We start from the raw sequence: 25,117 nt of genomic DNA on the forward strand, positions 1-25,117 counted from the left end.
TCTTTTGGACCGATGGCATCAGAGCGCCCATATAGGACCAACGCCCAAAGTAAGCAATGCTGCCTCATAGTGAATGAAAAAGATTGAGGAACTTTCAACAGCCTGGTCTGCAAGGAGCAGCATTTCATTCGACTTTATGCTCCCTGATCAAGGAAGTGATTTTTCCTTCTGCCTAATAATTGAGTAAAATCAGAAAACCCGCAGCGTTCTACGAGCATTCTCAAGCACTCATGCATTATGCATCTTTCAGAATCGCACGTATGACAGGCTCACTCTGAAACAAGCGAACGGCAAGCCATGCAGCATCTGGTTGCATGCATGTACCGTGGGTTACGTGTTCCCTGTTGGCCGGTCCAGCGGCGGAGTCATTCTCTTTCCAGGCGCATTCTGCGCTAAAAAGAACACACTGCTGCTGCACGTACGTTGCTCGTCCCTTTTCTCTGTCGGTTATCATCGGATATCCTCCTGGTGGTTGTCTACGCTGTTGATGTCTCTTGGTGGTGTTGTCAAAGTTGAGTACATAGGGACTTTCGCATGACACACCGTATTGCCTAAGTTTCCACTTACTTGTCGTACCAGAGCCTCCCTTAAGCTCTAGCATAGAGACAAATGACGGCTTTGCAGTGCGAGTTATGGAGGTTGTACAAGCATTGTTCGCCTCGCCCAGACCGCAGCATTATCTTGCTGCGCGCTGTCCTCGGTCTTCGTGTCTTGAACGCCAGCCTCTAAACACGTTACATGCTATGTTGTGACCCTGACTCTCAGGATCTGATGCTTTGTAAGAAGGATGAAGTCAACAAAGTCTGCTACCTTTAGTCGATCCTCATGTCTGTGATTAAAGGCAAGGCTAATAAACTTGCTCCTTCCTCGTTACAAGAGTCATATTTACGTAAAACATCCGGCACAGGTTACGGTTTCATATAATCATGGTACACTCAACCCCTTGACTGCCCGAAATGCCCCAAATTCTTCAAGAGGCGTCTGTTGCCTCATCCGCAGATGATTCAGCACCAGATTCATGTTCGCTCTCCTCCTCTTCCTCGGAGGACTCCTCATCGCTCTCGTCCTCATCCTCCTCACCAAACTCATCATCGCTCTCCTCTTCTTCATAGTCAGACCCGTCTCCGCACCCGCACTCGTGCGGTTCCCAGGTATGGCCCTCGCCACGGCACCTAGCCCCGTTGTCTGCGCAGGGCGCACAGATGATGAAGACGACGTTGTCGCCCCACCCGCAAGCCTCACACCCCTGCGCCCGGTCACGCATCGCGGATATGGTGCAACGCCCGCAGACGTCACAGTAGCAAGACGTCTGCGAAAACCGGATCGCCTCGGCTTGGTCGGCGAGCTGCGTGTGGCGGGCATCATCCCCGGCGACGGAGGCAAGGAGCGCAAAGGCCTCGGCTTTGCCGCTCCGCGCAGCCCAGTCGAGAGCTGAATGACCAAACATGTCTTGCTCGTGCAGTGGCTGGTTTTCAAGCTCTAGGAGACGGCGAAGTATGGAAGTTTGCCCGTTGCGCGCGGCCATGATGAGCGGCGTCGCTCCCCACTTGTCTTTTGTGTCGCAGACCGGAGGGGGTTCTTGGGAGAGGAGAACATTGACGATGGCCTCTCTTCCTCGCATTGCGGCGAGGAGAAGCGCTGTCCGGTTGTCAATATCTCGCTGGTTGATGTCTACCTTGCCCGTTGCGAGCAGTCGCTTGAGCACCCTGACGTGGCCACACGTGGCGGCAGCCATAGCAGGCCCCGTTCCCGTCGAGTTGGTTGCCTGCAAGCTCGCACCGCTGGCCAAAAGCATCTCCACCACCTCAAGGTTGCCGTTTTCTGCCGCTATGAGGAGCGGCGTGTATTGTTGCTTGTTTGCTTGTTCCAAATCGGCGCCCTTCTGTATGAGCACCTCGGCTACACTGTCGCATCCGTTGGCCGCGGCCAACAGCAGCGGTGTCCATCCGTAGGAGTCTACCGCTTGGCAATCGGCTCCATGCCCCAAGAGAAACTTGGCAATATCGACGTGGCCATTTTTCGCGGCGACGTGCAAAGCGGTGCAGCCAAACTCGTCGACGGCGGCCAGGTCGGCTCCATGGGCGTGGAGGAAGGAAACAGTGTCCAGGTCGCCATTGTCAATAGCCAGTGACAGCAGTGGCAACTTGGACGTTTTGTCGTCGACGTCTGCCCCGCGCTCTACAAGTCTCATCACGACTTGAGAGAGCCCTTTCTTCATGGCACTGGCCACGGGAGACACCCCCTCCGCATCCCGTGCAGCCACATCAGCACCGTGATCGAGCAGTGCGTCCACTATCATGGGCACGTCCCTGTCTGACACTAGATGCAGTGGCTGGTGGCCGGATGTGGTCATGAGCAAAGTATTCGCCCCTGCATCTAGGAGTATCTTGACGGCATTGGCCTGTTCGCTCATGACTGCGTGGAGCAATGCTGTTTTGCCATCCACGCATTGATCATCCACACGGGCTCCGTGGTCCAGCAGAACTCTAATCACGGCCGCGTTTCCCTTTGATGCTGCTGTGTGCAAGGGGAGATCTCCCTGGTCCACCCCTTCGTGCTGGCTGGCGCCGTGTTGAAGGAGAAGCAAGGCCATTTCCGCCGTGCACTCACCAGCCACGGCGTTGAGCATTGGGAGGCCCGCGACCACGTGCCCTGTTAGATCGGGCGACTTCTTCAGCAGGACCTTCGCGGTGACAAGGTGTCCGCCTTTCACGGCCAGTCCCAGAGGCGTGCTGTTGTTTTCAATCTGCATGTAGTCCGCGCCGCGATCCAGGAGCATCTCCACCATGCGTACATGACCAGAGCGGGCGGCGAGATGCAACGGGGTCCCGTCAGGCCTTTGGCGAGGAGCGATGTCGCTACTCGCATTGACCAGCATGGCTGCAATGTCCACCTCTCGGGGATACCGCGCGACGGTGTGCAGCGGCGTTTCACCGCGATCGAAACGCGACGGCAGCAGCGGATCCGCGCCGTGCTCAAGGAGAACCCTGACGACGTCCGTGTGCCCGTTTTGAATGGCGACGATGAGCGGGGTGCTCGCCATGCAGTCCCAGACGAAGGACTCCAGCTTGCACATGCTCAGCAAGGTCTTCAGGACGCGGACGTGACCTCTGAGTGCGGCATCGAAAAGGAGCGGCGCCTTGGATTCGCTAATGCGAGTGCCCGCGTTGACTGCATGCTGGAAGATTGTTGGGATGTTCTTCCTCGCGGCCCAGGTCAAGGCCGTGTTGGACTCTCGGTTGCGACGATACAGGACGACCCCGACGGGCCCCTGAAGCCGTCGGCACGTGCGACTGAACCTGCTCAAGTCGGCTTCCGTGGGCAGGAACTGGGCGACTTGTGTGACGAGCTCGTTTGGCAACGCAAGCAGCGCCATAGTTGCGGTTGACAACCTGATACTGACAGGATTGACGAGGTTGCGGCAGCTGAAAGGGACGGTTTCATCTGTTTAAGGCACGTACTTCGTATGTAATCCCAACGGCCCATTAGTGGCACCCCTGCGGCCTGTCGGTTCAGTTTGCGAGAAACGAAACGCTGTACGCGCGCGGGCAGGGACCCGAGTGAAGTGGGTCGCACAGCGCAGGCGTATTGCTCGTATCGTCAGGCCTCTCACTGTCCTGTGAGGTTGCGACTCCTGCCTGCAATTGCAGCATAGTCGGAATTGGGGCGTTGTCCTTTGACTGTCGCGTGCTCCAATAGTCGTAGCCCCGAACCGTGCCACATTGACAAACGTATTTCTTCATCCATGGCGTGTGCGCTGTTTCATAGGAACGCTCGATCCTATTCTTCTGCATGCTGCAAGTTGCAGCCTGCAACTAAGTACTAAAGTGTGCCACACCTCTGGAGTACGTACGTGTAATTTAGAGAGACCACCGTCTCGTCCACCTCAATTCGCCGCCAAGGTTGCGCCATGTTGCTTAGCCCGCAGTCCAAAATGGAACTCTTTGTTACCGTATTCATCTTGCAGATCCTCTTCGGAGCCGTCCAATGTGCCGTGTCTTCCAGGCCCGCCGCGCGTTCACATGCACTCAACACATACGACCCTCGTGGCAGGGAACGTGAACGGGACCCAACCCGCTTTACCGGGCCCAACCGTCCGCCAAAGGACGTTCAGAACGTTGAGGAGGCACGACACGAAGCTGAGCTGTACAATTCATGCGTACAAGGAATAGTATGAACCTTGGCTCTGAACTCGCGAGGTACCTACCATGACGCTAAGAATAGTCGATACGGCAGTGCAACCCTATTTCAGGGGAATGTTCCCTGTACAAAGCCAGAGTACGGTCGCTCCAGTCGCTGCCCCCTAGTTTGGACTTTGAGTATGTATACGACTGGGTGACATACAAGTGCGCTGAAACTCCCGTCAGTAAAACGCTCTCCCCTACATCCTCGTGCAACACACTGATGCTCAATCACATAGTGCGTCAAAGGTGGTTGCAACATCAACTTCTGGGTCTGGGGCCCCGAAGTACAGTGCTGGTGATCTCCGCGACGACTTGGCGTGGCCGACAGGTGAAGCCCTTGGGTCAGAGACGCGCGCAATTCGGACAAGACTCCGCGGCTCGCGACAATCCTTCGAGCCATTGATGATGGCCGCCTGCATTGCCCTTTTTGAACTCAGAACCCGTCTTTCGATGTGGCATCATGCGCCTGCAGAACGTAGCTTTTATCAGGGCCCTTTGCTTCAAGTCAAGCCGTCCATATTAGCTCCAATACACATACAAGGTAGCTTGCCAACTGCTGATTCCCAGGCATGAGCGCCCCATACAAGTACCATGCCCAAGCCTTGACGCAAGCCGACACTACTACTTGCTGCTCTGTGGTCGGATAGCCTGTTGTGATGCCAGTTAGCACGCCACTCATTCTCTCTCACGCTGTGTCAAGCCGACATGGACGCAAGACTTGCCTTGGGCTCCTCCACGTAGTCATTAATGCCACCCATGGCAAGCGCCCACATGACCTTTGACTGCTTTGGCATGCCCGGGCTGCCAGCCCACAGCATGGTGTGCGGGAACCCCATGTCGAACGGCACTGCGCTCTCAATGGCTTCGATATCGGCGTCGCTCAGCTCAATGGAGAGCGCCTCGATGTTGCCCTTGAGATGGTCCACCTTGCGCCCGCCAACAATGGGGAACACGTTGGGCGTCTTCTGCATGACGTACGCCATGGCGATGCTCGTGATGACGGTGCCCTTGGCCTTGGCAATCTTCTCGAGCGCCGCGCTGACCCTGATGTCCGACTCGGAGAAGCTGATCTGGCGGCCCTCGCCGGCCCTGCGCTGCGCCTCCGTCTTGAACTTGCCGCCGCCGAGCGCGCCCCACGGCGCGATGCCCATGCCCTCCTCCTTGCACATGGGGATGATGTCGCGCTCAAAGTCGCGCCTGCCCGCGCTCCAGTTGCCCTGGTAGACCGAGAACTGGCGCAGGCCGTGGTTGCGCGCGTACTCGTTGGCCTTGCTGACGATCCAGGCCGGCGTATCGCTCACGCCCAGGTACAGCACCTTGCCCGACGCGACGAGGTGGTTGAGGCTCTGCATCAGCTCGGGGATCGGCGTGCTGTAGTCCCACCAGTGGATGTAGAGCAGGTCGATGTAGTCGGTCTGCAGCTTCTTCAGGCTGGCGTTGACCGAGGTGATCAAGCTCTTGGTGCCGTTGCCGTTGAAGTTGGCCAGGATATGCGGCGCGTCGGGGCCGGATCGGAAGTTTGTGGAGAACTTGGTCGCGAGAACTGGTCCGTGTAAGTCAGCTAAGGCATCGCCAGCCGTGGTGTAGTCGGGTCGTAGGGGTGAAGCGTACCGATCTCGTCTCGGTTGCCACACTTCTTCATCCACTCGCCGATCCAGCGCTCCGATTCTCCGAACTGGTAATTGTTGGCGGTGTCGATGAAGTTGCCGCCCTATACTATCCCGTCAGCTGCCGCCCTCTTCTAGTATGGTATGTTGTCGGCTTTCGTCGTGGACGGCCGCGGGAGCCTGACCTGGTCGTAAAAGAAATCGAGGATGCTTTCGGTCGTAGCCTGGTCACACTCGCCCATAAATTCCTTCCTGAGAATGTCGTTAGATCCCCGTACCTCAGTTTCCAATCGCCGCGCAGATGCGACTCACCAGCCATTGCCAAAGTTCATGCCGCCCAGGCAGAGAGGGCTGACTCTCACGGCAGCATTAGGCGCGAGCAGACGGTAACGGCCAAGAGCCGACTTGGGCGGCGGGGCATTGGGAAGTGCCTTGTCCATTTTGTCGAGTACTGGAAGGTAAGTGGTCGCCTAGAGATGGCCGAGAGCAAATCACGAGTTGCAGTATCTAGATGGCTGCGGTGTCCTGTGCCGGCCTGGAGAATTGGGAGCAAGCTGCCGCTTTTATTTGACAGCTAGGCCAGGCGAGCTTCTCGCCAACCTACACAAGCATTGACACCCGTGTGGCCACCCGACGATCCCGCCAAACTCCGTTCCGCAACAGTCCACTGATCTCTCAAGTAGACGAGAGAGGCGTGCCTCTCAGCTGGAGATGGTGGCGCGGCCGTTAAGCTAGAACTAGGGTACTTTGCACAACGTGCTGCATAGTCATACTCTCTCGGGATGTAGGCCAGGCGCATTATCCACCAGTACCAGGTCCCTCCCAAGCAAACCTTAATGTCCGACAGCAGAGTCCCTTCAACCTGGTTCCCAATCCCAAGTCCGCAACGGACCTCAACGGGCCCTTAAATCCGTGGCATTGCATTGCCATGACGACACTAAATCCGGCCAAACACCGTTTGCCTCTCCGCAAATCTGAACGTACACGTCGAGCAGGTAACGAGTCTTGAGAATGATTCTCGGTGCCGAGTAGATCAATGTCACTGCTCATGGGTTTGAGGGGTTGTGTCGAGCTGAGACACCAGGGCTGGAGCGGCTGGGCCACTTGGTAAAGTTTAATGCCGTCGATACTGTTCCGGGCGCGATTCCTAAAGCTTGCTTTTCAGGGGACCCCCGCCTCAGGATGGCCTTTTCTGCCAAGCAGTAATACCGACGTTGCGAGAATTGTTCATTCCGCAGATGGCAAGCCATCGGATTGATCTGTAGCGAGCTCCAAGCCTCCATCGTCAATCTATTGCGATGCCACGGTCTACCAGACGGGCCCGGGAGGTTGGGAGCTCCCCGGACGCCACACCACCTCGCCTGGCCCCGAAGCTGCGCGTCGGACTTAAGCTCCATGGACTTTGCAGTCTTTAAGGAGAGCCCCCTCAAAGTGCTGTCCACACCATGTTATTTTGCACATGGTTTGATTGCTAAGCAGCAAGCTTCATGACAATGCGGAGATGGTTCCCACAGCCGTTCAGTTCATCATCCAAGTGCCTCTTGTCATGCGGAAGCGTCGTCAGTGGCGGAGTCGTGTCAGACTAATGCTGCAAATGGAAGCCATGGCTATCACGAACGGGACGCAGCTGTCACCCGGACATCGAGATACGGAGACGTCGGACTCTCGATGTCGAACACTGACGTCGTGGAAACTGAGATGTCATCCTTTTGAGACTCCCAGGTCCAGCGGCCCCCGCAAAACTGGTGCGGCTCCGTGTTCTGGAAGCCAGGAACCAGGCACTAGCACTGTCGCGACCCGTCGCTGGCGCTTACGGTCAGCACCCAAAATCACATCCTTTTTTGTCTCTTGCCACGACCACAGGAAATAGGGCCGCAAGCACGGTCGGATACTTTAGCGACGTGCCTAATTCGTACGTAAAGAGCGCAAATGTCGTTGTCTCGCCGGTAGGGAAGCCTTGAGCACGGTGCATGGTGCATCGCTGCATGCCAGGCGAGACGCGGTCGCAGGTTGAGGCGGCGAGGCGTCACCCATTTCCTGTATGGTCAATGATCATCTCAAGGAAGCCTGACAGCAGTCAATTGACAGCTTCTGCTTATGCAAATGATGTCCATAATGCGACAGCTTATCGGCCAGCTGCTCTCCCAGATTGCTCCATAACCGCTCTGCGGCAGCAATAATGCCAAGGCTGTGATGGACTGCACGTCTAGACTCTTGACACGCTTGATCGTACCTTGGCGGCTTGCCAAAAGCAGTGATGCCTCATGTTCAAGGGAAGTTGTTACGAAGCCGCGGCGTTTCCGTGGCGCCGTGCGCCCTCGTTACGTACTGCGGCAAATATCGTTGTCGCTTGATTCTCTACTGTTGGAGTATATGAGCACATTAGAGCCTTCGATTGTTGGCGGCCAGCACCATGGGCGAAGCACGGGTCGGGTCGGTCGACACCTCGCCCTCTGCTCTCTGCCGGGACAATTGAGACACTGGCATATCACCATCAAGGAAGAGATCGCAAAACGCGTCGACTCAAGTAGGATACATCTCGCACTTCACGATTCCCTCTCGGAGTCCGGGCCGACGGCTAACGCTCATTACCCAGAAATTAGAATGCGCTTCATCGAGGTCGCGGCGCTCATCGTCGCCCTCGCTACAGGCGACACCTCCGCCGAGGGCATCAACTGCTTCGGCCGCAACGCCCTCTGCCGCAAGGGCGACACGCACAGCTTTGCCAGAAAGAGCATCGGCATCTCCGAGTCCCGGATGTACAGGAACGGGGAGCACATCATATGCGACCAGATCCTGCCCATGGGAACGGGCGTATGCGTCTTCCTCCAGCACATGCCGGAGAATAGAAACCGGGCGGGCGTGCCGGGCAAGGAGATCAAGCGGCTGCTGCAGGCGCTCGACTCGTACGGCTGCGACAGGTGCGGGAGCGTGCCGCTGGGCTTTCCCGAGTCGAACAACTGGAAGATCACGGGAGAGCTTACCGTCAACTATGTTCGCCATGTGAATGGGTGTACCAATATTTGCGACTAGTATAAGCCCTGTATGCTTTTGGTTATGGACCTTGTGCTTTGGAAGGCGTTTATGGTATAGATGAGCAATATAGGTCAAGACTATCGTATACCTGGAGGCCCCAAGTGCTTGCACACTATTGTTACCCCCCAACCCCCCCGAGGCTGACATTGATGTTGATGTCATGACGCAGGTCAGCAAACTGCCACCAAGTCACAACCACGAAGCGATTCCGGACAGACGAATTGACAAACGGGCGCTAGATGAAGCGATAACGGCCAGCGAGAATTGTCCGCGCCGCCCGCCGGTGTAAGAAACAAGAAGGCAACGGCGCCGGAAAGCAGGCCGAAAAAGGGCCTGGCCCGGCGTCAGCCGCCACCGGGGCCAATCGATGCGCAACGTGCCACCGCGCTGGCTTACATGCGCCGCTGAAGCCTCATCCCATGGGATCGCGGGCAGCTTTAGCCGCTGGCACGACGTCGAACAAGGTCCTGCACGTGGCAGCGGATGCTAGCGAAGAGCGAAACTAAAAGGATCTCTCCAGCCTAGACTACTGCTGACCCTCAGAGCTATTGGAATTTGGAGCGAAGAGACGCGACATTGCGACTAGTATTCGATCTTCCGACTGCCATCCGGGCCGACTTGCGGCGAGGACGACGACAACGAACGCGGCACAACCGCGACCAAGTTGAAGGGGAATTAGCCTGAGCTGGAGAAGGAGGCAAACTCACGCCCGTATTAAAGCGCAGCCGTGCTCCTCCGGACAGAGACTCGTCAGTTCGGCTGATCGCACATCACGAGGACAATTTAACTTGTCCCCCTCACCACAGCACCTCGCCCAAGACATCGCCAGCTTCAACCCCGCACCGCCACCAAACACGCGACCGAGATGAAGGCCACCACGCTCACCGCGCTGGGCCTCGCCGCGTCCGGTGCCTCGGCGCGCTGGCACGAGGCCGACGGCGCCACGATCCGGTACTCGACGGTCTCGGGCTACTTTTTGCAGGACGAGCCGACGACGAACCCCAGCGGCTTCGACTACGTGCGTTGACGCCATGAGTGTCCATGGACATGAGCGTGAGAGCTGACTGACTGACTGACGGCACGCAGGCGGCGTGGAACTTTGGGCTGCTCAACCGCACGTATCCCACTGACGGCTGGGGCCATCACCAACCGAGCTCGGGCTCGGTCGCATCAACGCAGTGGCAGCGCTTCGCCCGCTGGGTCGACTACCTCAACAGCAACTGCCGCAACGACGGGCGCACGCGGTACAAGGTGCTCGTCATGGGCCGCCACGGGCAGGGCTGGCACAACGTGGCCGAGACGTACTACGGCACGCCGGCGTGGAATGTCCGTCGTCTCTCCGTCTCTATCTCTCTCTCTCGCCAATAACCTCCCCAATGCTGACGATGATGATGATGGTGAAAACAGTGCTACTGGGCAGAGCTCGATGGCAACGGCACCGCGACCTGGGCCGACCCGCTGCTCACCCCGCAGGGCGCCGCCGAGGCCAGCCGCGCCAACGCCTACTTCGCCAGCCGGCTGCGCGACCACGGCATGCCGGCCTTCGACTCGTACTACTCGTCGCCGCTCAAGCGGTGCATCCAAACCGCCGACGGGACCTTTTCGTCGCTGCACCTCCCCGCGGGCAAGCCCTTCCGGCCGACCATCAAGGAGCTGTTCCGCGAGGGCATCAGCATCCACACGTGCGACCGGCGCAGCACGCGGCGCGAGATCCGCGCCTTCGCGCCCGCCAGCTTCCGCTTCGAGGAGGGCTTCACCGAGGAGGACGAGCTGTGGCAGGGCGCGCAGAGCAAGGGCGAGACGGAGGCGCACGAGCAGGCGCGCAGCAAGACGGTGCTGGACGACGTGTTTGCGCACGACGACGGCACGTGGCTCAGCGTGACGAGCCACAGCGGCGAGATCAGGTCGCTGCTGGCGGTGCTGGGCCATCGCGAGTTCGGGCTCGGCACGGGCCAGATCATCCCCGTGCTGGTGCGCGCCGAGGCCGTCAGGGGTGGTGGTGGGAGCCCGCCGCCGGGGACGACGACGGCGCCCGGGTTCACGTTTGAGGCGACGTGCACGGCGCCGCCGGTGACGAGCATCGCGGGCCAGGGCTGCGTGTGCTCGACGACGGGCGGGGTGCCGGCGCTGGCGAGCGCGACGCCGACGCCATCGCTGAGGCAGATGTGAGGACTGCGCTGGGGGGTCAGTCTGTGAGCGTGAGGAAGAATCTGGTCAGGTAGTCGTAATGCCGCGGGTACGCAATGCAATCCCGTGAGGTGTGTAGTAACGTTACTTGGGCTTTGTAGACGAGGGCATTTGATACCGGCGCGACGACGGTGTGGCTGCGATGAGACAAAGAGATGCCACTATCAACAATGGGCGATCATGATGCAACTGTCACTGACTCGCGACAACAGTCACAGGGACACAGGTCAGGTAGACGGTTCATCCGCAGAAGAGCTGGACGTATCTGAACTTCCGAAGAGGGGCATGGCTCGGCGATATCCGCAGACTGGGTGAGGTTGAGACGGCGGCATCAGGGGACGGAGGCGCATGGGAAAGATCAATGCGGCGTCGCGGGAGTCGTCGAGTCAGGGCCAGCGGCCGTTACTCTCGCGCTGAACCATGGGACGCAGCATTGCAGGGTCCGGCATGAACCGGCGGAGTCTCCCAAGTTCCCAACGGCTTTGTTTCACTCTGCTGGGCGAGACCCAATTGACGTCTCGGATGCGCCGACTGCCAGCTATGTCGCGGACGACTTACTCCCCAGCCGGCAGCTGTAAAGTGCAAAGGTGCCGGCCGTTAGCATGCCCCTTCCGAACGCGACCCCCATGGTCCCAGCAGCGGCCAAGTTGATGATGCCGGGTCGGCGACAAAACTTCCCGTCCACGGCCGGCACCAAAGCGGCAGGTGACAGGCTCCAATAAACCCCTGAACCCCCTGCCCGCTGCACTGGAGTTGCACTGCCTGAACGAGCTGGAGCCCGCCCGTGGTTGCGTGCCCAGTGCCCGCCGGGAGCCACACCCAATCCAACCCCACAGGCGACCCGGCCGTCTCATCATTCGACAATGGGTCCCACTGACGCAACTGCCGGCGCCCTGCAGCGCCGAGTCCGCGCCGGTGCAGCGCCATGCAGCAGGCCGGTGCAGCCACCTCACCCTCCATAGGCGGCACCTGCGGACCCGGCGGCACACATGCATCGCTGACGCAGACGAGGAATCAGCAAAGGGGCAGAAATATGACACTTCAGCTACAATCCCGTAGCTAAATATTGAGAAGAAGAAAACCCCCAAGGTGGGAGGTTCACTAACTAGGGTCCTGCTCCTCCGAAGACGGTGTGGCCTATAATAATTGACTCGCTCCCGTCTCCTCCGGGCTCCTTCCTCCAAAGTCGCTCCCCCCCCCCCCGCCCGCTCCTCCACGATGGCCGGCATCGAGCTTCTCTAGCCTGCATCCCTCCTTCCTCCTGCCCCTGTGGCCTGACTTTTTTTCTCCCTCCCCCTTCCTTCATCCTTCTTCCTCCTTTTCAAATCCTCCTCCGCATCCTCTCTCCCCGACGCAACGACTCACCCAAACTCTCCCCTTTGCGCTTCCGATTCTCTGTCCATAGTTTTGTTCGCCTTGCCCGCACGCACGCACGCTGGTCCCGTGTCTTCGATTTACCACCGAACCCATCCTCGTTGCTCGGTCCCCTCCACAACCTTGCCTATAGCACGTCGCCGCCGAAACGAAGCGAGCCCCAAGCGAGAGCCACAGACCGACAGCGCGATAGAGAGCCACGCGGAAGAACAACGCCCGTCAGCGCGAGCCAACAGGCGAACCTTGAGAGAACCAGGAACCAAATCAATGCTCCGGTCCAATTGAGCCACGGCTTCCAAGGTTACTGAGGTGCCGCCCCAATCCCATCGCGTCGTCGCAGCACAGCGTCAGCGCCAGCCCAGCCCGGCGCATCACGAGCCGAGCCCGGCGCGAATAGCTGGGCGACCAGCGTCGGCGCCAGGCCCAAGCCCAGGTCCCGAACCACGACTAGCCAGCCAGCCAGCCAGCCGCAGAACCAGAATCCATCCATCCATCCCCAATCGCGCGTCTGTCAATCTCACGCCAGACGCCACAACCCCTGACGCTCACACGCGCGGGCACACACACACGCACACCCGACGTCCCTGGCAAAGCGGCGCGCCCCCATTGACGAACCGAAACCTCGGGTTCCAGCCCGCCCACCAGCCAGCCCGTCTGGCTCCCAGGGTCCAAGGTCCCAAGGCCCGCGCGCCGCATTGGATCCGGCTCGAGTCTCGCATCGCTACCGTGCCTTGGTTTTAGCCACGCACCCAGACCAGACCCCTCGACGAGACCACGCGAGCGCCGCGCGCAGCGCACCCGTCGCCCGTCATGCCGCACCAACAGCACCACCACAACCACGCCACCCAGGCACAGCTGCCGCCCGCCTCTCCCCTCTTCAACTCGGCCATCTTCTCCCCCTCGTCCTCCACCTCCTCCTCCGGCCTCCCCTTGCGCCCGGCCACCCGCGACGGCAGCTTCAGCGTCGACCCCCTACATCTGCCGCCGCAGTCGCCCCCGCCTCCAGTGCCCTCGGCGGCAGCAGCTGGAGCCGTGCCCATCCTCGCGCGCGAACCGCGCAAGCCCTCGTTCGGTTCGCGCAAGGTCTCGCTGGGCGCCGCGTCCGCCGTCTCCTCGTCCGCCCCGACCGGCCGTCGCCGGGGCTCCTCGACCACCTCGATCGGCAGCACCGCCTCCTCCAACGCCGTCGTCACCGACGCCGCCGCCCCGCCTGCCCTGCCCGACTACGCCCTCGCCGCCGCGGCAAAAATCCATAGCCAGACCCAGAGCCAGAATCTAGCGCGCAGCCCCGTCAGTCCCGACGGAGGCGGCCTCGGCCACAGCTACGGCACCGCCGCGCCCCCGGGCTTCGTCCCTCTCCACGGCCGCTCCGCGACGGCCAACTCGGCCGCCGGCATGACCATGATGCCACCGCCGACGCCCCTGAGCGGGCCCGGCATGTGGCAGCCCAGCGAGGCGGGCGCCATCCACCAGCACATTGCCGACGTGGCCAACAAGCGCATATCGACTCTTGACTACCTGCGCAAGGCGTAAGCACTCTTCCCCACTCGATGGGATCGCAGACTGACCTCCTTTACAGTCACGAAGGCCGTGTCTACTGGTTCAACACGTACCTCTTCGACAAGCCCGACCTCGCCCGCATGCCCTGCTTCGACCCCCGGCGCCTCGCCCGCAAAGCCACCAACTACCTCCTCCTCGGCCTCTCCATCCCCACCATCAACGATCTCTACTCGTCCACTCCGCTCGAGTTCCTGCGCTGCCTCAACGCCCTGCTCTCCGAATTCGACTCCTTCCAGCAGATCCATCACTCCGACTCCTCCGCCGCCTCCACCTCGAGCGCCGCCGCCGCCGTCAGCCTCACCCGCGCACGCCTGCCCAGCATGTTCCGCCGGCCCGGCGGTGGTAAGTCGCGCCGGTCCACCTCGGCTGCCGAGTCCCCTGACGACTACGGCGGCGGCGCGGCGGGCGGCTTTGGAGGCAACGGCGCGGGAGGCGCGGCTGGCGGCATGGGCAACGGGTACGGAAACGCTCCGGGCGGCAGTGCGAACGGCGCCCCCGCCGTCATGAACTTTGCCGCCTCCGAGTCGGACCTCCTCCCTGGCGAGGAGTACACGTACCTGCTCACGCCATCGCTGCCATTCGAGCCCGACTTCTTCGAGACGTTTGCGACGCTGTGCGACGTGCTCATCGACTGCTACTCGCGCTTCCTCGCCCTCGTGCCCACGCCGCGCGAATGCTCCGCCCCCGTCGCCGAGCTCTTCTCCAAGGCCGATTCGCGCCTGCGCAAGATCATCGTCCAGGGCGTCGTCAAGGAGTTTGACGACCACAGCAGGTCCCACGTGCGCACCGAGGTGGCGAGCATCGGCAAGGTGGTGCTGGGTGGGCTCATGTGAGGATGACTGCGCTCCATTTTGGAGGGGCTCATCCCGATGCTTGGCTGTTTCAGCGTTATAGTCTTATATGGGTGTCACATCTTTGACGGCATTGCTAGCCAGCTTGGAGTTTTGTTTTGGGTTGACAGGGCGTTTCTTGGGGTTCAAGTTATACTACACTATACCTACGCGGGGAACGTTTATCATGAACGAGTTGCAGGCGAGCGCGTGCGCGCTGTCATGGGGCGAGAACTGGGCACGCAGGGGGCGTTATATACAAGTGACATCTTGTACACTATCCTACAGGTCGTGTGTGATCTATATACACGCATGAACTGCGCCATGTCCACTATCTTACACTTGTAGAGTACGTATACGCGCACATAAACAGCGCCGGTTCTTTACCTGGTCGTCGTCGTCGTCTCCGTCGTCTGTCACTCCTGCTGCTGCTGCTGCTTCGCCTCCTCCTCGGCTGCAACAGCCTCCACCTCGCGGGCGACGAGCCACTCCCTCGCCGCGCCCATGATCCTATCGAGCGTCTCCCCGCCCGCCAGCACGTCCGGCAAGTTATGCGTATCCAAGCCCGCGCGGTGGTCCGAGCAGCGGTCCTGCCCGTAGTTGTATGTGCGGATCTTGTCGCCGCGGGTGATTTGCGCACGGCTGAGGACGCTGCTGCGCAGGCGGGCGGCCTCCTCCTGGCGGCGCTCGACGCGCTGGGCGGCGACGCGCGAGCGCAGCACCTTCCAGGCGTCCTCGCGATTGCGCTGCTGCGAGCGGTGGTCCTGCATGGAGACGACGGTGCCCGAGGGGGCGTGCGTCAGGCGGATGGCCGACTCGGTCTTGTTGACGTGCTGGCCGCCGGCGCCGCGGGCGCGCATCGTCTCGACGCGCACGTCGGCCGGGTTGACGTAGAAGTCGCTCTCCGGGTCGTCGACGTCGATGACATCTGCGCCAGACCCTCCCCCGCCGTTGTTGTTGTTGCTGCTGTCGGCAAAGGACGGCAGCACCCAGACGGCCACGGCGGAGGTGTGCACGCGGCCTTTGCTCTCCGTGCTGGGGATGCGCTGCACGCGGTGCATGCCCGCCTCGCCGCGAAAGATGTCATACGCGCCCGGGTCCTGCACCTCAAGGACCGCCTCCTGAAGCGGCTGCTCGCCCGCCGAAGAAGACTGATCGCCCGCCGCATCCGCCAGCTCATATTTAAGAACATTCGCGCGGTACCCCCTGCGCGCACACAGCGCCCTGTACATCTTGAACAGCGAGTCGGTAAAGTACCGTCCCTCGAGGCCGCCGGGGCCGGGGCGGAACTCGAGCATGCAGGGGAGGTGGGCGAAGGGGTGGCGCGGGGTGAGGGCCGCGGAGAGGGCGCGCTCGAGGCCCTCGAGACGGGCCTGCTCGGGGGCGAGGTCGTCGCGCGCGATGGCGGCGAGGTCCGGGTCCGTGCCGTCCGGGTCGGCGGCCAGGGCGGCGAGCTCGGCGACGGAGGCGCGGGCGGACGTCCACGCGGCGAGGGCGGCGGCGACGCGCGAGAGCTCGCCTGCGCGGCGGGCCTTGGCGGCGTCGAAGGCGGCGGTGTCGGAGCTGAGGGCCCGCTGGAGGGTGTCGTGCTCGGCGGCGAGGGACTGCGCGCGGCGGAGGAGGCTGGGCGCGAGGGCGGAGGCGGCGGCGGCGTCTGCGAAGGTTTGCAATTGTCAGTGACGAGGGTGTCCATGCTTCCCAAGGGGTGGGGGCTTTTGCTGGGCTGCGTTGGCGGGCGGAGAGTGGTAGGTAGCTCACCATTGGAACTGCTGCTCGATGCGTAGCGCGCGAGTGGATGGCGCGCGGGGGAGCGGCGAAGCGCCCGGGCGCAGCTGCGGCAGATCCATGGTGCCGCGAGCATGGCTCGCTGGACGAGAGGGGCGGAGAGGCGGTGGTTGTGGTGGTGAAGGAGGGTGGTGGTGGTGATGCGCTGAGGTTGGTGTTGAAGGGTAGGTCGGTGACGCTGGCGGCGGAAATATTTTGGACAGGGGGTGGGGGGCCAGGGCCCAGGGGTCTGGGGTGTGGCCCGATTAGGCGTTGACGCAGGCGGCTTCATCTTCCAACACCATGACCACACGGCCAGGCACTCCACAGGGCAGCATCATATCACGTCCAGTTGCCTGCAATAGTTTGACACTACGCAGGCTCAAAACTGCCATTTTCCGCCCCAAGACGCCTCCCAAAGGTAGTTAGTTGGTCAAGCCAAATGCCTGGGCATATTCGTCACGTTAACCTCCTGATCTACACCTAAGCAGGCGTCTCGACTACAGCACCCGTGCCAGGCAAAGCGCCGTTGAACGCAAAGTTGGCCCTGCAATACTATCAAAGCCTCCTCTCGGATCTCACCGGCCAAAATAATGAGCGCGCCGATTAATAAACATGTGAGGAATCACTACATCCCATCACGGCGAACAGTCTCTAAAGAGAAGTATGCTCCTGACTCGCCCTGGGTGTCAATGGCTCCTAAATCCGGGGGGTCGGACATAAACGCTCACGCCATGCAAATGCCGAGCCAGCGTTCCAAGGTCAAAGGGGATGGACATCGCACTTCTACTCGATACCAGACTTGGCTGAAATCCAGCTTCAAAACAAAGCCCTCCTGTCACAGCTCCCCACGGCCAAAGCAGCCGACCCCTGACACGAGTACCCAAGATGCCATTCTCTCATCCTAGCAAGTCAAGCTGCAACGAGCTCGTCTCATACTACGCAGACGCTACCAAGGGCAAGACGATCCTCACAACGGGCGTGTCTCCGACCAGCATCAGTGCGCCGTTCGTCCGCGCCCTCGCCACAGCCGGTCCCCGTCTCCTCATCCTGGCCGGGAGAAACCTCGACAAGCTGCAGCAAGTCGCCGATGAAATCACCACGGCACACCCAGAGGTCGACGTGCGCCTGCTTCAACTCGATTTAGGCAGTCTCTCTGCCGTACGAAAGGCAGCTGAAAAAGTGAACGTCTGGGACGACGTGCCTGTCATTGACGTGCTCGTTACCAACGCGGGGATCATGGCCACGCCATATGTCCTGTCGCCGGACGGCTATGAGAGCCAGTTTGCCGTCAACCACCTCGCGCACTTTCTCTTCGTCAACCTCGTCATGGACAAGCTCCTTGCATCGCCTTCTCCGCGCGTTGTCAGTGCGACAAGCAAAGGTCACCGCTTCAGCCCGATCCGGTGGGGTGACATCAACTTTGATGTAAGCTCATGAGCACCACCACCACCACGGCAACACACTTCGTGTCATTTAGTCCAACATGCCAACTAACGATGCTGTCGAATAGAACGGGGATATGTACGACAAGTGGGCAGCGTACGGGCAGTCCAAGACCGCCAACATACTCCTTGCCATCTCCCTCGCAAACAAGCTTGGCAAAAGGGGCCTCCAGGCGCACAGTGTCCATCCTGGCACCATCGCGGGGACCGGCTTGGCTTCACATCTTGACATGTCGGCAGACGTCGCCTTGCTGAGTGAGTTCTCTCATCCTGTCCGCGGAAATACTGTATTGGTACTGATACCGATGTTCAGTGGCACGAGATCAGTTGCTCGGCAACCCTGAGGGCTGGAATAGGGTCACGGAGTACGTTACCCCTGAACAAGGGGCAGCGACCTACGTGTTTGCCGCTTTTGAACCAAGTCTCACAAGTATGCACTTCCCTGTTGGTTCATGTGGAGTAGATCGTGGGTACTTCGATTTTCTGCAACTCAGGGGCTAACTATGGGCGTACCAGAGCGCAATGGCGCCTACCTTCTTGACTGCCGTGTCGGCGATCCATACGTCGACACCATCATGCCTTGGGCAACGAGCTCCATCGAAGCCGAGCGCCTGTGGAGGCTTAGTGAGAGCATTGTGGGACAAAAGTTTACTTACTGAGAAAAGTGAACTGCTTGTCAGTCGACGAGGCGTGGCCGTCGAGGGACGTATCCGTCAATCACACACAACGCACGCCACGGCATAACGGTTCTGAAGTTTCAAGTATCATGAGCTGTATTAGTCTATTGTGGAAGGTGCAGCGGCCAGCCATGCACACCAACCCCTTTCCTATTATGTTTTCATGCCTCGCAGTGTGGAGAGCTTCATCAGTCATTACATCAGGGCGTCCCAAGGCCCTCGTCTACGTCCAGTCTATCCCCCTTCCCATCACCACCTGCGCCCCTTGTTGTTCTTCAGGTCCACCCACTTCGCCGCGCAAAGCAGCGCACCACCCAAGACGAGGCACGCACCTCCCCACATCTGCGCCGCGATGTAGCTCCCGCCCGCGACTTCGATGAGCTTGCCTGCGAGCGGCGGGCCCGTCAGCGCGGCGACGCTCACAATCGTAAAGACCATGCCGATGCGCGTGCCGTTCTTGCTCAGGTCGGTGCTCAGCCCGGCCAGCGACGACGGAAACAGCACCTGGATGGCCGCGCCGAAGAAGCCGTACACGAGCAGCCAAGCGTAGTCGCCGCCCAGGCTGCCGACGCCCGCCCACGCGAAGACGCACACAGCCGACGCGAAGACGATGGGGATGAAGGTGTACACGGCGCCGATGTACCGGTCTGCGACGTACGCGGGCATAAGTCGCCCCGGGATACCGATGGCGTTGATGATGAGCAGCATGGTGAAGGACGTGGACTGGGATACGCCGAGGACGTCGACGCCATACGCGCGAGCCTTGGTTCCTCGTCAGTCACACTACATCAAGCAACTTCACGACCCCAGTTTCACGAAGGGAGACTCACGTAGTAATAGACAAAGTAGGCCGCCCACAGCACGGAAAACATGCTGATGGAAAACAAAAAGTAAGTCGGCTCCTTGAACGCAGCCAACTCAAGGAGCGGCCCCGACCGTCTTGGAGGCAGTCTCGGCCGCACAATGGCCATGACTATGAGCGACGAGACGAGCACGACGAGGCCCATGGCGCGGACCGTCCAGTGAAACCCAATCCTAGGCATGAGCTGCTGCGCCATGAGCGGAAACACCATGCCGCCCGTCCCGCCACCACACCCCGACGTGGAAATCGCCATGCTGCGCTTCCGCGTAAAGTACGTCGACATGTTCGCAATAGTCGGCGCAAAGACGATGCCGCAGCCGAGCCCCTGGCACAGGCCCTGCGCGAGAAACAGCTGCAGGTACGTCCGCGCGAAGCTCGTGGCCAGGATGCCGATGAGCTGCATGGCGCTGCCGAGGAGGAGGGCGTGGCGGTAGTAGCCCGCGTCGAAGGCGCGCCCCGACACGGCGCCGACGAGGAAGATGAGGCAGATTTGCACGCTGCCGATCCAGGCGATGGCCGAGGGCGCCGTGTTGAGCTTGGAGGCGTAGTAGGGCTGGAAGATGCCGAAGCTGATGATGTAGCCCCAGGTGTTGAAGACGATGAGGTGGCCGGCCAGGACCTGCAGCCAGGCCGTGAGCCCGCCGTCTGGAGGTTCGGACAGCAGCGGCTTCTCTGAGATGGGTTCCGCAGCTGGATCTGAGGGTGCCGGCTTCTTGATGAAGTCGGGTTTTTCTTCCCGGTCTAAAGGCCCTGGCGTTTCGGTGACGACGACGACAGGAGATTGCTCAGTTGGTAACTCCAAGACCGACTCGGCGTCCGGGACGATTGTGGGAGTCGAGGCGCCCGAGCCAAAGTCGTCGTCGCCGGTGAGGGTGTACTGCGATGGGTCTGGTAGTGTTTCCATGTTCGAGTTGTATTGGTTAATGCTGTTCTCTCTGTGTGTATAGTGATAGCACCTCTCGTGGAGTGCTTGCAGTCGATGTCGTCGTCGTCCAGCGACAAGATGCGAAAACGAGGAAACACAGCTCCGGCGACCGGCAGGCGGCCCCCTCGCATCATTATATTGAACCCGTAACGAGCTCGACGAGGTCGTCAGAGAAGTTATGGGTCATAACGTGTCTGATAAGCAACCGAGGGCAGCCCAAATGCGGCGCCCCCGAATTTAGCAGCAGCATGGCAAGATAGCTACGAACCGTTTAACCTGACGAGTGTCAAGAACACCAGACCCTCGGTGAGGGAGACGAACGCCGCACCCTCATTCGCGGCTTCAGTGCTTTTAGACTTGCGGACGCGATCCGCCCGCGAGGCAAGTGGGCTCGAAGCGCACTGATAAAACGGCGCCGTTTGGGTTCGGATGGGGCCCGCCGAAGAATCGGGCGACACGGAGGCGCGAGCTTGGGATCACCTTACCTGGCGGTGGTGATCTCCCTATCGGCCGCTAATAAAGGGGGGGCAAAGCTTAACGGTACGTGACGTGGATGGATCGCCTGCTTGCTTTCTTACGCAGGGTCCTGTCTGTCTAGGGCTTTTACGGTTTTGTTGCTCCGATTGCGTGACGCGATGGACGTCTACGATGGCATCCACGGGCGCAATGTCTTGGAGCACAGGAGCATGCCCGAGTACGAGTTGCAAGATCACGGCATATTTCCAAGTCGAGAGCTCGTCGAGCGCGATGTGCAGACACAGCCCACGCTGTCAATCCAGGGGCACGCCGGTGGCAACGGCGGCGGCGGCGGCGGCGGCGGGCGCGACACACACCTACACGGGCGGGAGGGTTCGCGTCTATATCGGTGGATTTTATTTTTTTTAGAGTTCGGGTTTGAACCGACAGTGGAGGCTCGAGGTACAAATCCCAACGTGAGGATCCGGCGCGGGCCTCAGGTACCGGAGGGAGGATAGGGTGACTTTGCGCTCGCGTGGTCGGCCGGGGGCGCGCGACAGAATCCACCAAGAGCCAAACAAAGCCGCGCTGTTCCCGTCGCTGGGTTTTTCGGCGTCACCAGATATTGCTTGTATTTGACGTCGACTGTCTGCCTCCACTGCTCTGCGAGCCCGGAGTTGGGTGACTGATCGCACGGAAGGGAGACCGGAGCAGTGGGGCCCGAAAGCGTTGCCGGAATTTGGTTGTCGGCCGGCCGGTCGGTCGGCCGTGCGTGACTCTTTGGCCGGGCCTTGCATGGACCGGGGGGCGTGTCATCCTCGGGGGTCCAGCTGCGTATCTGCTTGTCATATGCCGGCGTTGGCTTATCGTGTTACTATTTACATACAGACACATATATCCCGTATCGCCCGTAGCGGTCAAGCAAGCGTCGTGTGCCGACGCGAAGCGGGCAAGACTTGCAGCCCAGACCCGCATGAGCGATATGCCGGCCGTCAACAAGAGGGCGCGCGCGGTGGCTCCCCGGCGAGCCATTCACGCCGGCCGCCCTATTTTCGCTGCTGACAAACTGTCGCCGGTGTGCCCCGTTCGAGCCCCGGATTTGGTGTTCCAGGTCGTGTTAGTGCCTCAGCCACGACGGAGCAGCGTCGACGATGGCTTGCGGTAGTCATTCCGCTATTATATGAGAGACGACTGTGCGCACGCGCGCCCACCTCCGTTGTGAGGAGGAGGAAGATCAGTCTTTGCAAACTCTTTCTTTCACTCTCCTCGAACTCTAAGACGTTGCATTGGCATTGGCATTGAAACACCACTCGAAAACAAACAACGGAAAGCGAAAACAAAACATCACCGCCCACCATGTACGCCCTCTACATCGGCAACAAGCGCTACTCGTCGTGGTCGATGCGCCCCTGGGTCCTCCTCAAGGCGCTCGACATCCCCTTCGACGAGAAGCTGCACTTCTTCAAGCCCGGCCAGGCGCAGCCCGAGTTCAAGGCCTTCTCGCCCTCGGCCAAGGTCCCCTGCCTGCACGACAACAACTCGGGCAACGTCGTCGTCTGGGACTCGCTCGCCATCGCCGAGTACCTCGCCGAGCAGCACCCGGCCGTGTGGCCCTCGGACCGCGCGGCCCGCGCCTTTGCGCGCTGCGCCGCCGCCGAGATGCACTCCTCCTTCGCCGCCATCCGCGACGAGTGCAGCATGAACGTCGCGCTGCGCATCGAGCTGCCCCGCCCGCTGAGCGAGGGCCTGCGCCGCGACATCGCCCGCCTGGGGGCGCTGTTCGCCGAGGGCGTGGAGCGCTTCGGCGGGCCGTTCCTCGCGGGCAGCAGCTTCACGGCCGCGGACGCCTTCTTCGCGCCCGTGGCGTCGCGCTGCGAGACGTACGGCATTCGCTTCGAGGATAACCCCAAGGCGCAGGGCTATGTCGATGCGCTGCTGGCGCACCCGGCGGTGCAGGCGTGGATCCAGCAGGGCATCCGCGAGACGGAGAGGGAGCCGTATCACGAGGAGGACTGCGTGCGCGGGCGCAAGGTGCTCGAGGATCTGGCCAAATGAGCGTGACGGAGTCAGGCTGGCAACGCGAAGGGACGGGGTTGACACAGACACGGACGATGGAGGAGGCTATCACGAACGGGTGGGAGCAAGGCGTTGGTGGTGATGTGCCGGTATTGAGCAATGCTGTTCGCGCAAAGGCTGCATGGAGGACAGACGACGAACTGGAACGCGTCATGAAGAAATACACTTTCAATTGGTCCAGTATCCCTTCCTTTTGCCGAGTGATGTGTGCCCGCGGTTCTTTGTCTGTTTCGACTGCGCTGAACCAGGTCATGTCCAGGGTAACCAAAATCGACATGGCTTCAGGTACGAGTGCTGTTCGCGGCCAGTGCCCGCTCGAACCACCAGCAGTGGCCACCACCACCACCACCATACGCTATAAACGGACAGCTGATGTCTCCGCCTCCAAGCTTCAGCTCCCCAACCTCGCATATTCACCATCACATCATTACAGCACGCCGTAGCTGCCATCGCCGCCATGGCAAACCGGGGCGTGAGGCAGTGCCTCTCCGACATTACATTTTACCTCGTCACCATCATTGCCATTGCCACGCTCGGCCCGCTACAGTTTGGCTTCCACCTTGTAAGTGCAAGCTGCTCCCAACCCGTCGTCACCGGCATCACAACGCCCCTCTCCTCCTCCCCCAGCCCTCATCGCAACCTCCCTCGCCGCAGCTAACGCGTCCAACTCCCCCAGGCCGAGCTCAACGCGCCCCAAGATGTCATTACCTGCCGCAAAAAGACCATCTCGACGGCTGCCCGCCTCGCCGCGTGGGTCCACTCGTCGAAACCAAAGGACAAGGCCCCCGCCGGCCTCCTCCCCGACTGCATCCCCATGAGCGAAGCCGCCTTCGCCACCGTCTCCTCCGTCTTCACCCTCGGCGGGCTCGTCGGCGCCCTCTGCGCGGGCCCCCTGTCGTCGCGCCGCGGCCGCCTGCCCGCCATGCGCGCCACCGCCCTATGCTACGTCGTGGGCGCCGTCGTCGAGACGTTTGCCGGCCGCGTCTGGCTCCTCGCCCTCGGGCGCCTGCTCGCGGGCCTCGGCGCCGGCGCGTCCACCGTCATCGTTCCGCTCTACATCAGCGAGGTGTCCCCGCCCGACGAGCGCGGCCTCTTCGGCGCCATGACCCAGGTGTCCATCAACGTGGGCATCCTCGGCACCCAGACGCTGGGCTACTTTCTCAGCCACGGCGCCGCCTGGCGCTGGATCCTCGCCGCGGGGGCCGGCGTCGCCTTTGCCCAGGCGGTCGGTCTGCTGGCGGTGCCCGAGAGCCCGGCGTGGATGGCGGCGCACGGGGACCCGGTCAAGGCCAAGGCCACGTTGCAGCGCATCCGCGGCGAGAGCTTCGATGTTCAGAGCGAGGTTGCCAATTGGGACCACCACGAGCGCCGCGGCTCCAACGATGAGGAGGAGGGTTTGCTGTCCCAGCCGGACGCGGTGCCCTCGTCGCCGACGTCGATTCGGTCGCACAAGGCGCCCGTGCACCTGGGCTTCTTGCAGGTTGTGGCCGACCCGCTGTACCGGCCGGCCATCGTGGCCGTCGTCGGCATCATGGTGGCGCAGCAGTTTTGCGGCATCAACAGCATCATCATGTATTCGGTGTCCCTGCTGGCGGACTTGCTGCCCATCTCGTCGGCCCTGCTCACCATCCTCATCTCCGTCGTCAACCTCGGCATGACCATTGCCTGCTCGCCGCTGCCGGACCGCCTCGGGCGCAAGACGTGCCTGCTGCTGTCCATCGTGGGCCAGGGCACCAGCTCCTTTGTGCTGGCCTTTGCCATCGTCTACGGCGTGAAGATGCTGTCGGCCATTGCCGTGCTCTTCTTTGTGGCCTTCTTCGCCGTCGGGCTGGGCCCCGTGCCGTTCATCATGGCGTCGGAGCTGGTCGGGCAGGAGGCCGTGGGCGCGACGCAGAGCTGGTGCCTGGCGGCCAACTACGTGGCGACGTTCATCGTTGCACAGTTCTTCCCGATTGTCAACACGGCGCTGAACAATGCGCTCGGCGGCAAGGGCTGGGTGTATTTCTTGTTTGCCGCGCTGGCGGCCGTGTCTGCCGTGTTTGTCTCGTGGCGAGTGCCCGAGACGAGAGGCAAGAGAGACGCCGACGAGGTGTGGGGGAGGACGCGGCGCTTGGACTAGCCGCTGCTTGTGCGT

The 25,117-nt window shown here is 61.0% G+C and overlaps 10 protein-coding genes across 10 annotated transcripts; 6 read left to right on the forward strand and 4 right to left on the reverse strand.

The window, feature by feature from the left end:
- Nucleotides 1-970: 970 nt before the first annotated feature.
- Nucleotides 971-3,376, reverse strand: PLICBS_001850 (ankyrin repeat domain-containing protein 44; the record flags this gene model as incomplete). Its single annotated transcript, XM_018321451.2, has 1 exon — nucleotides 971-3,376. One exon carries the CDS (start codon nucleotides 3,374-3,376, stop codon nucleotides 971-973), a length of 2,406 nt encoding a protein of 801 aa, XP_018178930.2.
- A 1,503-nt stretch (nucleotides 3,377-4,879) lies between these two features.
- PLICBS_001851 (uncharacterized protein) lies at nucleotides 4,880-6,231 on the reverse strand (the record flags this gene model as incomplete). The annotated part of the gene is made up of 4 exons (XM_018321453.2): nucleotides 4,880-5,727; nucleotides 5,796-5,895; nucleotides 5,977-6,043; nucleotides 6,104-6,231. The coding sequence occupies 4 exons, from the start codon at nucleotides 6,229-6,231 to the stop codon at nucleotides 4,880-4,882; spliced, it is 1,143 nt and encodes a 380-aa protein (XP_018178932.2).
- Nucleotides 6,232-8,395: 2,164 nt separating this feature from the next.
- On the forward strand, nucleotides 8,396-8,824 carry PLICBS_001852 (uncharacterized protein; the record flags this gene model as incomplete). Its single annotated transcript, XM_065599919.1, has 1 exon — nucleotides 8,396-8,824. The coding sequence occupies one exon, from the start codon at nucleotides 8,396-8,398 to the stop codon at nucleotides 8,822-8,824; it is 429 nt and encodes a 142-aa protein (XP_065455991.1).
- An 868-nt stretch (nucleotides 8,825-9,692) lies between these two features.
- PLICBS_001853 (uncharacterized protein) lies at nucleotides 9,693-10,996 on the forward strand (the record flags this gene model as incomplete). Its single annotated transcript, XM_018321454.2, has 3 exons — nucleotides 9,693-9,845; nucleotides 9,914-10,153; nucleotides 10,235-10,996. The coding sequence occupies 3 exons, from the start codon at nucleotides 9,693-9,695 to the stop codon at nucleotides 10,994-10,996; spliced, it is 1,155 nt and encodes a 384-aa protein (XP_018178933.2).
- A 2,202-nt stretch (nucleotides 10,997-13,198) lies between these two features.
- Nucleotides 13,199-14,781, forward strand: PLICBS_001854 (uncharacterized protein; the record flags this gene model as incomplete). Its single annotated transcript, XM_018321455.1, has 2 exons — nucleotides 13,199-13,917; nucleotides 13,968-14,781. 2 exons carry the CDS (start codon nucleotides 13,199-13,201, stop codon nucleotides 14,779-14,781), a joined length of 1,533 nt encoding a protein of 510 aa, XP_018178934.1.
- Nucleotides 14,782-15,194: 413 nt separating this feature from the next.
- PLICBS_001855 (uncharacterized protein) lies at nucleotides 15,195-16,639 on the reverse strand (the record flags this gene model as incomplete). The annotated part of the gene is made up of 2 exons (XM_018321456.2): nucleotides 15,195-16,432; nucleotides 16,537-16,639. 2 exons carry the CDS (start codon nucleotides 16,637-16,639, stop codon nucleotides 15,195-15,197), a joined length of 1,341 nt encoding a protein of 446 aa, XP_018178935.2.
- A 791-nt stretch (nucleotides 16,640-17,430) lies between these two features.
- Nucleotides 17,431-18,646, forward strand: PLICBS_001856 (uncharacterized protein; the record flags this gene model as incomplete). The annotated part of the gene is made up of 4 exons (XM_018321457.1): nucleotides 17,431-17,970; nucleotides 18,056-18,242; nucleotides 18,301-18,417; nucleotides 18,504-18,646. 4 exons carry the CDS (start codon nucleotides 17,431-17,433, stop codon nucleotides 18,644-18,646), a joined length of 987 nt encoding a protein of 328 aa, XP_018178936.1.
- A 267-nt stretch (nucleotides 18,647-18,913) lies between these two features.
- On the reverse strand, nucleotides 18,914-20,430 carry PLICBS_001857 (uncharacterized protein; the record flags this gene model as incomplete). The annotated part of the gene is made up of 2 exons (XM_018321458.2): nucleotides 18,914-19,426; nucleotides 19,495-20,430. The coding sequence occupies 2 exons, from the start codon at nucleotides 20,428-20,430 to the stop codon at nucleotides 18,914-18,916; spliced, it is 1,449 nt and encodes a 482-aa protein (XP_018178937.2).
- A 1,833-nt stretch (nucleotides 20,431-22,263) lies between these two features.
- On the forward strand, nucleotides 22,264-22,962 carry PLICBS_001858 (uncharacterized protein; the record flags this gene model as incomplete). The annotated part of the gene is made up of 1 exon (XM_018321459.2): nucleotides 22,264-22,962. One exon carries the CDS (start codon nucleotides 22,264-22,266, stop codon nucleotides 22,960-22,962), a length of 699 nt encoding a protein of 232 aa, XP_018178938.2.
- A 478-nt stretch (nucleotides 22,963-23,440) lies between these two features.
- On the forward strand, nucleotides 23,441-25,102 carry PLICBS_001859 (uncharacterized protein; the record flags this gene model as incomplete). The annotated part of the gene is made up of 2 exons (XM_018321460.2): nucleotides 23,441-23,545; nucleotides 23,660-25,102. The coding sequence occupies 2 exons, from the start codon at nucleotides 23,441-23,443 to the stop codon at nucleotides 25,100-25,102; spliced, it is 1,548 nt and encodes a 515-aa protein (XP_018178939.1).
- Nucleotides 25,103-25,117: the final 15 nt, after the last annotated feature.

Source organism: Purpureocillium lilacinum, assembly GCF_023168085.1.
Source record: "Purpureocillium lilacinum CBS 284.36 DNA, scaffold_2, whole genome shotgun sequence".
NCBI classification, from domain to species: domain Eukaryota; kingdom Fungi; phylum Ascomycota; class Sordariomycetes; order Hypocreales; family Ophiocordycipitaceae; genus Purpureocillium; species Purpureocillium lilacinum.